This window comes from Capricornis sumatraensis, chromosome 7, assembly GCF_032405125.1.
Source record: "Capricornis sumatraensis isolate serow.1 chromosome 7, serow.2, whole genome shotgun sequence".
Lineage (NCBI taxonomy): Eukaryota > Metazoa > Chordata > Mammalia > Artiodactyla > Bovidae > Capricornis > Capricornis sumatraensis.
The window spans coordinates 115,421,258-115,435,402 of record NC_091075.1 but is presented as its reverse complement, the minus strand read 5'-3'; the positions used below and the strand labels follow the sequence as shown (position 1 = coordinate 115,435,402).

The window sequence follows — 14,145 nt, the reverse complement described above, 5'->3', positions numbered from 1 at the left end:
TCACATGTAGGCCAGGAACAAACCGGCTTGCTTATAGGGGCCGTGCAGTAGGTTTTAAAATTGGAAGTGTGAGTCCTCCAACTTTGTTCTTTTTAAAATTCTTTTAGCTATTCTGGGTCCCTTGCATTTTGCATGAATTTCAGGATCCAGCTTGCCAATTTCTCCAACAAAGGCAGCTGGGATTCTGACAGGGGTTGCCTTGAACCTGCAGATCAGTTTAGGGGGCACTGAGACTTTACTGATACTAAGTTTTCTGACTATGAACATGGAATGCTTTTCTATTTATCAGGTTTTCTTTGATTTCTGTCAATGATGTTTGTAACTTTTACTGTGCAAGTCTTGACTTCTTTTGTTAAACATTCCTAGTAATTTAATTTTTTTTGATTCTACTGTAAATGGAATTTTTCTAATTTCCTTCCTTAGGATTTTCTATTATAACACTATATCATGTCATTAGAAAGAGTTTTTGTTTTTCCTTTCCAACCTGATGACTTTTTTCCCCTTACCTAACTGTCCTGTTAATGCTGATTTGTAAGATTTTATGTATCTCACCTTTGAAAATGTCTTTTCACATAAACAGATACTGCCGAATACGGGTATTAATCAACAGGCATGGGTTTAATGGTAACTATTTGTTGCTTAGAAGGCATTTATAAAATTCTGCTCGCTTCCTCTCTTGATATGTGCCTTTTCAACGTTATCACATTGCAGATCAATCACTCCCAAGTGAAAGTGAAGTGGGAGCTTTGCATTGAACCGTTACACAGATTCCAAGATAAGACATTTTCCTCTGCACCGTGTTAAGGCGTGAAAGATGCTGCTGGAACTGCACAACATACCCAGTGCAGATTTGTTTGGCAATGGAAGTGTTGCTTGTTTTAACTTCTGACATGATGCAACCTGACATTAACTGCGACTCAAGCAACGTTAGCTGTTAGAGTGAGTCTACCTTATTACAAATTTTCATTTAAGTGCTATTTTGCCTTGTGACTTTAGGCTGAATTCATGAAGAAATAGCACCAAGTCTACAGGCAAAGCTATACACACACTAGCATATGTGATACCTGTTATGTATTCTGCTCTTTCCATTTACTATATTTGAGAGCTCCCCTTTTCTATTTTCGGGCTTCATGTACTGTGTGAATGTATTATGACCTATTAACCTTTAGAATTAAACTAGCAATCAGGTTTTAAAAGAACACAGTATAAAAAAATCTCTATACTTCTATTGTTATAGTTTCTATGCTGCAAACTCATTAAAAGTCCACTTAGACATGACCATATAACATTAGGCGTGTGCAGAATATGCACTAGGTAAACTCAGTAAGGCCTGGCATGCTGCAGTCCATGAGGTCGCCAAAGAACCGCACACGACTGAGCGACTGATTAACAATGAATTCACTAAATCAAGTTATGATTTTTCAAAGTCATAACCTCGAAGATAAAACGCAATTATCAAGTCCCCAAAGAAGCTATGGCTGAGAACCTATTATTGGGTACTTCTCCGGACACTATATCGAGGGAACTTAAGGCTAGAGTTTTGATTGACTTTGTCTGGCTGTCATCTACCACAAAGGCAATTGAGAGCTGGAGGAAGAAAAAGAACACAACATTCTGAAATACAGCTGGGATCAGTGACGTCTGCTGTCGCCGCCCACTCCTTCCCCTTAGCAGTCCTGGAACACGGGAACCACCAGCGCCTGAATGGGACTAAGGCTTCTCCCAGCTCTGGGCCCTGATTGGCTGAATAGCAATCAGCACGTTTCATGCATCCTGCCATAGAATTGGCTGAGAGAAGGGCATGTGACCAATCAGAAGTGAGCAGTTCAAATAAAGCACCTCCCTTGCCCCAAGGTATCTGCTGGGAATGCAGGAACCACACCCTCTGGAGCGTGTGGTTCAGTTCAGTCGCTTAGTCCTGTCCGACTCTTTGCGACCCCCTGGACTGCAGCACGCCAGGCCTCCCTGTCCATCACCAACTCCCGGAGTTTACTCAAACTCATGTCCATTGAGTCGGTGATGCCATTCAACCATCTCATCCTCTGTCGTCCCCTTCTCCTCCTTCCTTCAATCTTTCCCAGCATCAGGGTCTTTTCAAATGAGTCAGCTCTTCCCATCAGGTGGCCAAAGTATTGGTTTCAGCTTCAACATCAGTCCTTCCAATGAATATTCAGGACTGATTTCCTTTAGGATGGACTGGTTGGATCGCCTTGCTGTCCATGGGATTCTCAAGAGTCTTCACCACCACAGCTCAAAAGCATCAGTTATTCGGTGCTCAGCTTTCTTTATGGTCCAATTTACACATCTATAGTGACCACTGGAAAAACCATAGCAGGTGGACAGGACGTTGGCCAAACGTGATGCTCACCTTCTTATGCCCTCCAGCCCCAGGGAGTAGCTCAGAACCAAGCTTATGGGGAGGCAGGGCCGGGGAGAGGGAGCCAAGCAGACACCCTGAGGATACCCAGGGAAGCTCTGCTGAACCAGGCGGGGGCGGTCCTGATTCCAGACTTCTAGATATATGACATTCCTTCCCAATTAAGCCAACGTATGCCAGATTTTTGACTGCGTGTGAATGAAAGATGCAGTTAGAATCTGAAGAGAGGCCTCAGTAATAAATTCACTTCTAACAGCTCAAAGGAACTGTAAATTGCCTCTAAGTGAGTAGCACAAATTAAATGAGCATAATGTCACCTTAAGTACATCCATTTTTCCTACGAGGTCATCAGCCAACATGCTCCTCATTGGCCTTCCTGCTTTCAGTTGCCCAACCCCGCTCACCCACCACAACGCTGCCAGCTGGCACTGCTGACTAAACACAGCAGCGGGTCTTCCTGTCTCTGGGACTAAAATATCAATCCCCCAGTGGAGCACAATGACAGGTTCTTGCGAACTGGCTTCCTGCTCACCCTTCCCAGGCCAATCTCCTCCCTCCTCTCACTGCACCCCCCTGGCTCCCAGCATCAGGCCCTCCTGCCTCTATGATCACTCGTTTGTCTCCTTTCAAGGCTGTTCTGCCCCAGACTCTGCAGCCAGAGCACGGTAGGGACCCCTAGCCTGGCAGCTGTCTCCCAGGGCCCATCCTCAGTCATCTTCACCATCCTGCCGCCATCAATGCCCAGCATGTCATGGGCACTCACGTGGTGAGTAAAAGCCTATACATGTGCACTAAATGCAGTATTTCTACTCAGACCACTTTCTCTATTGCATGAAAAGATTTTACTGAAAAAACCCCACCCTTTTCACTACGGTATCTGAGGGAGTTTTCGGACATGAACTTGTGCAGCCACCATTATTACTAACTCCTACTCCTCATGTATCAAGTTAATTTAATGTCTGTTAAGTGAATGGTTGTTGAAATACAGTATATGCAGCAAGAAGCCTGAGGAACGTAGGATGGGTCAGTGGCTATCATTACGGATTATGGGAAAGGAAAACACTGCAAATACTAGCCTTTCCAAGCCATGAAATGCTAAGCTAACAGGGATATACCGCAAAGTACTTAACAAGTGGGCTAAAAGAACAAACAAGTTCTGCTGAATACAGAAATGAACCATTTCAACAAGCAATTAGTACTAGGATTCTTCTTTCTTAACCTGTAGGCAAAAACAGAAAATGCAAAAATCCAGCTACATTTGTAGAATGATGGACTCTGAGGCAGAAGATACAATTAAGGGATTTAAAAGAAACTGAAACGGGGGCTCTCCTGGTAGTCCAGTGGTCTTCTGTACTTCCAATGCAGATGGCTGGAGCTTTATTCCTGGTCAGCGAACTAAGATCCCACATGGCACATGGAGCGGCCAAAAAAGAGACAAGAAACTGACAAAGCGACAGAAATCGAGACAGTGAGGTACTGCTTTAAAGACAGACATACAGATCAATGACTAGAACAGACAGCCAAGTAACACACCCTTACGGTCATCCTCAAAACGTTTTCACAAGGGTGTCAAGGCCATTCAATGAGGAAAGGGCAGTCTTGTCAACAAATGATGCTGGGAAAACTAGGTATCCACATGCAAAAGAAGGAACTTTGACTCTTAACACACAACATACATAAAAGTCCATTCAAAATGGATCAAAGACCTATACGTAAAAGCTAAAACTTAGAAATGTTGGGCAAAGATTTCTTGGATATGACACCAAAGACATAGGGAACAAAAGAAAAAACAAACAAACTTGGCTCATGAGGTTTTTTAAATTTAGTGCAATGAAAGACACTATGAACAGAGTGAAAAGGCAAACCCCACAGAAGAAGGGGGAAATAGCCACAAATCACATATCCGGTAAGGGGTTAGTATCCAAAACCGGTAGAGAATATCTAAAACTCAACCACCACCAAGAGAGATTCAAAAATGGGAAAAAGACTCGGGAGTCTCCAAAGAAGATACCCGTAAACGGCCAATAAACACGTGAAGAGATGCTCAACGTCATCACTCATCAGGGAAAGTGTAAGTGAAACTGCAAGACGCCGATTAGGATGACTACTGTGAGAAACGAACAAACCGACAGGACAGAACAAGCGTTGGCGAGGATGTGGAGAAATGGAACCCTATTCACTACTGGTGGGAGTGCACCAGAGTGCAGCTCACGTAAAAGCAGAATAACCACAGGTCCAGCAGTTCCACTTCCGGACAACACCTCTCAAAGCTGAAAGCAGCATCTTGATGAGACATTTGCCTACCTGTGTTCATACAATAGTACTGCTCATAGCAGCTTACACGTGCGAGAAACCCGAGTGTCCACTGTTGAATGGATGGCTAAGCAAAATGCGGCATATCCGTATGATAGACTACTACTCGGCTTTAAAAAGGAAGGAAATTCTGACACCTGCTGCAATACGGATGAACCCTGAAGACATGCTGCACAGTGAAATAAGTCACAAGAAAACAAGCAAATATCGTACAATTCCACTGATAAGAGGTCCTTAAGAGGGGCTTCCCTGGTGGCTCAGAGGTTAAAGCGCCTGCCTGGAATGCGGCAGACCCAGGTTCGATCTCTGGGTTGGGAAGATCCCCTGGAGAAGGAAATGGTGACCCACTCCAGTACTCTTGCCTGGAGAATCCCATGGAGGGAGGAGCCTGATAGGCTACAGTCCTTGGGGTTGCAAAGAGCTGGACACGACTGAGCAACTTTACTTACTTACTTAAGAGCAGTCAAAAATCATAAAGACAGAAAGCACTGGGTTGGCCAAAAAGTTCACTCGGGTTTACATTAACATTTTTTTGGGAAAATCCGTCAACAAACCTTTTGGCCAACCGATAGGATGGTGGTTGCCTGGGGCTGGGGGGAGGGGGAATTTTATAAAGCTTCCATTTTATGAGATGAAAAGGGTTCGGAGACGGATGATGGCTGCACAACATTATGAATGTGCACAGTACCACGGAAATGTGTACACTTCAAGATGGGAGAGATGGCAGCGGTGAGGAGGGAAGAAACTTCAGTAACTTCTCTGAAGGACAGGCCCCAGTGTGCAGCTACAGCCTCTGCACTCACCTCCACCATGCTCCCCCACCACCCACACACAAGTCACACGCCTGAGAAAGCAGCGCACGTCTGTTCATTTCTTTAATAAATATCTGAGCCTCTCCTACATCCCATGAATTGTCTTAAGGGCTACGAATACAGCAGAAGACACGGCAGGCAAGGTCCCTAACTCCGTGAACTGAATATCCCGGCGGAGGAGACTTACAGATAGACAGAAAACACGGCAAACAATCCCACAATTCTGGGCAGCAACAAGTGTCATGGGCCTCCCTGGTGGCTCAGACGGCAAAGCGTCTGCCTGTAATGCGGGAGACCTGGGTTCAATCCCTGGGTCAGGAAGATCCCCTGGAGAAGGAAATGGCAACCCATTCCAGTACTCTTGCCTGGAAAATTCCATGGATGGAAGAGCCTGGTGGGCTACAGTCCATGGGGTCGCAAAGAGTCGGACACAACTGAGCAAGTTCACTGGTTAAACAAAGTGTTATGAAGGAAAATAAGGGAGAAAAGACTGAGAAGGGAAGGTTTCTTTTTAAATATGGTGGTCAAAGAAAGACTGAGGCTAAGACAAGCCAAATAAACGCGAAACTAAACAGGTAAACAAACAAAGACTCTCTTTTAAAAAGTAAAGCAATTCAAGGCGTGGCAGGAAGCGGCTGGCGGCACTGCGCCTGGCCTGCGGTCCGCTCTCTACACACAGAACACGAACGCCAATAAGATGAAGGCACTTGCAAGCAGGACATCGACGACCGAAGGAGCAGGGCATAACTGAGTCAGGAAAAGAATCGCCATTTCGTGACCGTCAAGAGTGACAACAGATCCAGGTGGCAGCCATCCCTGGTGGTGAGCTCATAAAGTCTCCCTTGGACAGGCGATCTGGAAACCACACAGCGAGGTGCTCAGCTTCGTTGTGCAGAAACCTGGCGGCCACCAGCGGAGCCAAAGTCAGCGTCCACCAGAGCGAGACAGGCTGGTGTCGCATGCTGTCCGCCGGGACGCACCAAGAAGGAAGCTCCCCGCCTGAGCAACGCCACTGGCCCGAGGCATGAGCGGACTCTAAACGGGAGGAAGCAGACGCACCCATAATAGGGGACACTCTTCAAGATAACTGGCCTGTACGCTTCAGACGCCAGCATCATGAGACACAAAGGAAAGACGAGCAACCAGTCCAGATTAAAAGAAATTACACAGAGACGCGACCCCGAAAGTCAACGCGTGACCCTACTCAAGGAAAAAAAACACAATGGAGGACCTCGCTGAACATCAACAGTATACTAGGTCATAATGTGTTGGAGTTAATTTCCTCGATTTTATAACTGTCCTGTGGCAATCAACAAATAATATGCTGGTTCATGTAGGAGAGATGGGCATCAAAAGGAGAGGGGAGAAATAAGCAAAAGTGGGGAAATGTTAGCAGTAAGGGGCTGACTGAAATTCTTTGCCCTATTCTTCTAATTCTTCTGATGTTTCAAATTATTTCAAAAAATAAGTTAAAAAATTTCAAGATGATTATATGATTTCTGCCATTAAACATCTTATAAATTACTGGGAGAGACACATTCAACTAACCATAACGCAGAGCAGAAATACGCTCAGGTTTGGAAGACGACAACATCGTTTTCGTCAGGAGCTGTCAGAAGTGCATTCACAGAGAAAGGTGACCTGGGCCTTGAAGGATGGATTAGAAAAGTGCTTTATATTTACAGCTAAAAGTAGTTTATAGTGAATACCTGGTTCATCTAAGCATACGTTTATCCGAATATGGTAATCTTAACCAAAAAGGAAAAAAAACGGAAGAAAACTTTGTGGAAGTAAAATTGCTGTGACCCAACTACAGTGTCTACATATGAGAAGGCGGTTGCTGTCCACGACTACACAGGCATCAGCTGATGCCACAGCGGTACTCCCAGCCCCGCCCAGATCACAGGCTCACACTTAACTGTGGCTGCCTGTCAGCCTCGACCTACGTGAGGGCCTGATCGGCTGCACTTCCTACCCCGTGGTCCAGGGATGCTGGGACAAGTACAGACCTGTTTCTTAGACCTCAGGAGCTCTCTATTTCTTTTAACCAAAACTGGGAAAAACCAAGAATTGATTATGACAAATAAGGCCAGTAGTTGAAGCCATGACCTTAAAACTAGTCATTTTCAAGGTCAGGCTAATTCAAGGACTGAGGGATGAGAAAAGATGTGAGGAAACAAACATCCCCAAAGTGGAGTCATCTGACATCCAATGGATGCGGGTGTGTGTGTGGGGGCGGGGGCAGTGAGGCCACCCTGGGTGTGACTCAGGGACCAGGGAGGTGGCACGCCTCCTCGCCTACAGCAGGCTCCTGAGCACACCTGGCCGCAGTCTGAGGCACAGGAGGTCAGCTCAGCGCCTTCCGTGGCTCCCTGCCCTAACTCTGAGCATATCCTCCTCCTCCTTGAGACTCGGAAAAGTTACCGAGGGGCTGGCTGACCCTTGGGTCCCCTCCTATGAAAGGGCATTTCCAATGTGACCTTCCCCACCAGCATGAGACTTATTGGCACTGTGCTAGCCTGGGATGAGCAGAAAAGGGTTTCAGGATCCTTTTGGTTCCCAGTGGATTCTCCTTGTGATTCTAGGCATGCTCCGTTTCCACTGGACTTTATCTGTCCTGTGTCCTAAACATGAACCAGAACAGGGAGGCGCAAACACGGAGCGCGCTGACAGCAGCCAGGACCCCTGTCCCCAGCTCCCTACAGCGAAGAACGAACTAAGGGGTTCACAAACAAGTCTGATCACGTAAGTGTTCAACTGGAATCTCAGCAGCAGTCCTACGCGTTTTCCCCTTTCAATGTCCTATAGCATCTAACACTTAAATACTTCTGACTTGTTTCATATGAGCATATATTTACAACTGAAGTATATGATTTCTGAGTTAACAGAAACACCTTTCTCATTTCTGGAAATAATAATTCTTGTACTTTGGTTGTTGCTCATTGTTCAGTCGCTCAGTCAGTTCTGACTCTTTGTGACTCTACGGACAGCAGCACGCCAGGCTTCCCTGTTCTTCACTGTCTCCAGGAGTTTGCCCAAACTCATGTCCATTGAGTCGATAATGTCATCCAACCATATCATTCTCTGTCAGCCCCTTCTCCTGCCTTCAATCTTTCCCAGCATCAGGGTCTTTTCCAGTAAGCTGATTCTTCATATCAAGTGGCCAAAGTACTGGAGCTTCAGCATCAGCATCAGTCCTACCAATGAATATTCAGGGTTAATTTCCTTTAGAATTGACTGGTTTGATCTCCTTGCCATACAAGGGACTCTCGAGAGTCTTCTCCAACACCATTGTTAGAAAGCATCAATTCTTTGGTGCTCAGCCTTTTTGATGGTCCAACTCTCACCTACATGCCTACTGAAAAAACCATAGCTTTGACTAGACGGACCTTTGTCAGCAAAGCAATGTTTCTGCTTTTTAATGTGCTGCCTAGGTTTGTCATAGCTTTTTCTCCCAAGGAGCAAGTGGCTTTTAATTTCATGGCTGCAGTCACCATCTGCAGTGATTCTGGAGCCCAAGAATATAAAGTCTCTCACTGTTTCCACTGTTTCCCCATCTATTTGTCATGAAGTGATAGGACCAGATGCCATGATTTTAGTTTTCTGAATATTGAGTTTTAAGCCAGCTTCTTCACTCTCCTCTTTCACTTTCATCAAGAGGCTCTCTAGTTCCTCTTCACTTTCTGCCATAAGGGTGGTGTCATCTGGGGTTATTGATATTTCTCCCAGCAATCTTGATTCCAGCTTGTGCTTCATCCAGCCCAGCGTTTTGCATGATGTACTCTTCATACAAGCTAAATAAGTAGGGTGACAATATATAGCCACGATGTACTCCTTTCCCAATTATGAACCAGTCTGTCCAGTCTGTCGTTCTATGTCTGGTTCTGCCTGTTGCTTCTTGACCTACATACAAGTCTCTCAGGAGGCAAGTAAGGTGGTCTGGTATTCCCATCTCTTTAAGAATTTTCCACAGTTTGTTGTGATCCATACAGTCAAAGGCTTTAGTGAAGTCAATGAAGCAGAAGTAGATGTTTCTCTGGAATTATCTAGTTTTTTTCTATGATCCAACAGATGTTGGCAATTTAATCTTGGTTCCTCTGCCTTTTTTAAACCAAGTTTGTACATCCGGAAGTTCTTGGTTCACATACTGTTGAAGCCTAGCTTGAAGGATTTTGAGCATTACCTTGTTAGCATGTGAAATATGTACAATTATGCAGTGCTTTTTGGGACTGGGATGAAAACTGATCTTTTCCAGTCCTGTGGCCACTGCTGAGTTTTCCAAATTTGCTGGCATATTGAGTGCAGCACTTTCACAGCATCATCTTTTAGGATTTAAAATTGCTCAGCTGGAATTTCATCATCTCCACTAGCTTTGTTCATAGTCATGCTTCCTAAGGCCCACTTGACTTCACATTCCAGGATGTCTGGCTCTAGGTGAGTGATCACACTATCACAGTTACCCAGGTCATTAAGACCATTTTGGTACAGTTCTTCTGTGTATTCTTGCCACATCGTAATACCTTCTGCTTTTGTTAGAATCATACCGTTTCTGTCCTTTATTGTGCTCACCTTTGCATGAAATGTTCCCTTAGTATTTCTAACTTTCTTGAACAGATCTCTAGTCTATTTGGTAGATTTAGCATTTTGCTTGCCCCTAAAAAAGTATATTTATATTTACTGGAAAGATGACGGACAATAATAGAGCTTTGGCAAGAAAATTATACAAACTATTGACCACCAAAATAACACATTTTCTGATGATTAGGTTTTTACACGTCAAATCCTTCAAAACCTTACTTGACCCAATTGTCACCAGATAGGCCAGTAACCAATCTGGAAGCAAGGAAAATGTAGGAAGAACGAGAAAACACCAGCAGTGAAGAACACTTTGCACAACTAACGCGTGGCAAGTGTCAGGCTTGCTGTGAAACACCCTGTATTTATAAGACTCCTCTGGGATTCGGAACATCAAAGCCAGTTTCTTCTGTCAATGAAATTCTGCTCCTGCTTTCAGTGTTCCTAACAATGGTTTAAAACAACAACTAAAAACTGCCCACAAAACAGTCAACTCTCTTTTTCGGCTTGTCTGCACCTCGCCACATGTGGGATCTTAGTTCCCCAACCAGGGATTGAACCTGTGGCCCCTGCAATGGAAGCGCAGAGTCCTAGCCACCGGAGCACCAGGGAAGTCCCAGTCACTCCCTTTCAGGTGAAATCTGTGCCCTGCAGTCACTCAGAAACCACCCGCCCGGTGCTGAGAGCTCTGCTTCCCTTTCAGCAAGCCTCGCGCTCAACAGCTTCTCCTGGTGAGTGAGACCAAAGTTGAGATCTTTGTCAAGAACACAGATTTGTTTGCTTTATTCACCTAGGCACCTAAGTCAAGTAATATGTATAATGGCTCATTTAAGGTGCTTTTATTATTGTTCAGTCGCAAAGTTGGGTCCAACTCGGCGACTCCATGGACTGCAGCATGCCAGGCTCCTTTGTCCTCCACTATCTCCCAGAGTTTGCTCAAATTTATATCCACTGAGTATTCAAGGTTATATGCTTTATCAAAATTTTAAGTCTCCTGATTCAAAACACACACTTGGATTAATAAGCAGCTTATCGTCACTGTTGGAGATGAAATATTAAAGTTTGAAACGTTAAGGAGTGTTAATAGACACAATGATTAAAACTTGTAATCATGTCTCATTTTCCTAAACCAACATTCTGGAGCAGTGCTACTCCAAGGCAATAGGTCACCTAACTACTACCGTCCGTGACAAGATCCAGAGTCTGCCAGAACATGGAGAAAGTCTCAGAGACAGTGACCGCACCAGACGGTGTGCTCGGTGACGTGGCTCGTCAGCTTAAAAGTTTCTGGACCACAGCCGTCTACCTGCTCCGGAGTACGAAAGCACTCTCGGGAGGAAAAATGCACACACGCAGACACAATCATGAGCTTTCACAGAACATTTACAGAATGCAAATACCTGTTCCTGCAGGTCGTAGTCACAGCTGTCATGCAGCAGAAGACTGAGGACGTATCGAGTATAAATCATGGCATCAATGCCACATTTCTCCAGCTCTTGTCCCAGCCAGGTCTGCACGGGACCCAGAGCATGAAGCAGAGACATTTCAGAGACAGAGACGGGGCCTGGGTAAGAGCTGGAGGAGCTTTCAGATGGTAAACCGTCCACAGCAACTGTACAGACAGGGCGCATGAACTTAGGTGGCTGACATCCTTAAAATGCGAAGCATTTTCTGCAGTGACGTTGTGTTGGTGTCTGGAGGGGATTTTCACTCCAGTAAAAAGGAGAGATGCTGGACATCTAGGGTAAGCATTTATTTCTGCTGGCAGTCAGCCGTCTACAACTGAATTTCCCTCTGCAGGCATGACCAATGAATCAACATCCTGATATTAACATACATGTAGATACGATTTTCTACTTTAATTTCACATCGAGGCCAAATGTAAGTCTCCAGCAGAACCTACAAAAACAAGAGAGAAAAAAAGGGAGCATTATGTATAGATATAAATTATTGATCTTTTGAAAAAAAATCCAAATGAACCATTCCTCTTTGAGTCTCTGATCACTTGCGATACATGCCACTCTTTTAATAGCTTTTCCCACTAGATTAACACTTTCAACATGTCAAACTAATATAATAATGGCTTTATTTAGTCATAATATTCTTTATGCTAGAGTTTTGATTGATTTATGCCACTAGAAAATGAAAACTAACAGTAATAGGTAAATCTCATTGGATCAGCTTTTATATGAATCTTGGTAGATAATCAGAGGGCTACCAAAAGTGACTTTTAAAAAAATGTATGAACAGTTATTTCTAGTAAGACCATCAAGCCAGAAAGACAGACATTCCTTACCAAAAATTTAAGACTCAGCTTCCTGCATTTCATCTAGAATTACACATTAGATGTTACATACAAGTTTAAATCCACCACAGGACGATGTTACCAGATTAATGCATCACTAGGTTACTATATTCCGGGCTTCCCAGGTGGCACGGTGGTAAAGAGTCCACCTGCCAACACAGGAGACACAAGAGATGTGGGTTTGATCTCTAGGTCGGGAAGATCCTCTAGAGTAGGAAATGATAACCCACGCCAGTATTCTTCCCTGGAAATTCCATGGACAGAGGAGCCTCGCAGGCTACAGTCCATGGGGTCAGAAAGAGCTGGACACGACTGACCATGCACACAGTCATATGGCTTCTGCCGCTTTCTAAAATCTTCCTTACCATACCATCTTTTCTGAATTATAAAAACTAGATAAATCAAAGCAAAGATTTTCTATGTTTTACTTGCTAAACTTTTCCAGCTGACCCTCAAAACATCTTCCCAAATTCTTTTAACATCTTTGGATCTCAAGATGCCAGGCGGATCATCCATTAAACAGTCCATTCAATTTGGGACACCACCTGAAGCAGGTGCACAAGTCGGTGCTCATCCGACGAAGGTCCCCCAGGACGATGTGGGGACGCAAAGCAGTGGCTCTAGGAGGTAGGCGAGAGAAGGTAAGGCAGCTGAAGATCACAGAGAAAATGCACCAGCGAGGGGAAAGCTGCCCAGAAGACATCACCAGACACTAGCACAGGGCTGCTTCTGCACCTCCAGCAGAGTGTCAATCGGGGCACGCAGGCGAGGACCCAGCCAGTGCCCAGGGAAGGATCATCGTGCAGGAAAGGCGGAGCCAGGCCCAGGGCTTAGGGACGCTGCTTGCTGCCGCCAGTCGGGGCTGGAAAACCTCACAGTTCCGGCCACATCAGGCAGAGGGCTCAGCGGATCTCAACTCTGTAAGGGGGAGTCACTAGCCTCACAGTAAACACTGCTCTGGACTTGCCTAGTACATCTTAAAATTCAAGGCCCCACAGGCCACACTGCTTCCAACTTTTTCACTAAGGCCCCCGAAAAAAGTTCAAGAAATTTACACCACCCAAGAAGATAAAATTTACCACATCTGGCACCTAATCAAAATTAGCAGACATGTGGGAATTCCCTGGCGGTCCAGGGGTTAGGGCTGTGCACTCTCACTGCTGAGGGTCTAGGTTCAATCCCTGGTCAGGGAACTAAGATCCAACAAGCTGCACAGTGTGGCCAAAGACTAAACAATTAGGAGGCGTGCGGAGAGATGGAGCAGAGGGAGGGGGAACGAGGAGGAAACGAGCTGAAACCAACCCAGAATCCACGCAGAAGTTAGGAGGAGAAAAAGACTAAACAATTAGGAGGCGTGCAAAGAGATGGAGCACAGAGGGGGTGGAGATGAGGAGGAAACGAGCTGAAACCAACCCAAAACTGACACAGAAGTTAGGAGAAAAAGGCTAAAACACAATTATGACTACATTCCATAAGTTCAAAAAGATAATAAAAATCAAATATCTAAAGATGAAAACTGCAATGTCTGAGATTAAAAATATAGGATACAACTATGGGCATACCCAGACCACCTGACCTGCCTCTTGAGAAACCTGTATGCAGGTCAGGAAGCAACACTTAGAACTGGACATGGAACAACAGATTGGTTCCAAAGAGGAAAAGGAGTACGTCAAGGCTGTATATTGTCACCCTGCTTATTTAACTTCTATGCAGAGTACGTCATGAGAAACGCTGGGCTGGAAGAAGCACAAGCTGGAATCAAG

The 14,145-nt window shown here is 45.0% G+C and overlaps 1 protein-coding gene across 1 annotated transcript in view; it reads right to left on the bottom strand.

The window, feature by feature from the left end:
* Positions 1–11,727, bottom strand: part of KIAA0232 (KIAA0232 ortholog) — a 50,119-nt gene extending 38,392 nt beyond the window's left edge. The window contains exon 1 of the mRNA XM_068975081.1: positions 11,478–11,727. Within this exon, the coding sequence (XP_068831182.1) occupies positions 11,478–11,708 (231 nt within the window). The 5' untranslated portion in view covers positions 11,709–11,727. The remainder of the gene's footprint in view (positions 1–11,477) is intronic.
* Positions 11,728–14,145: the final 2,418 nt, after the last annotated feature.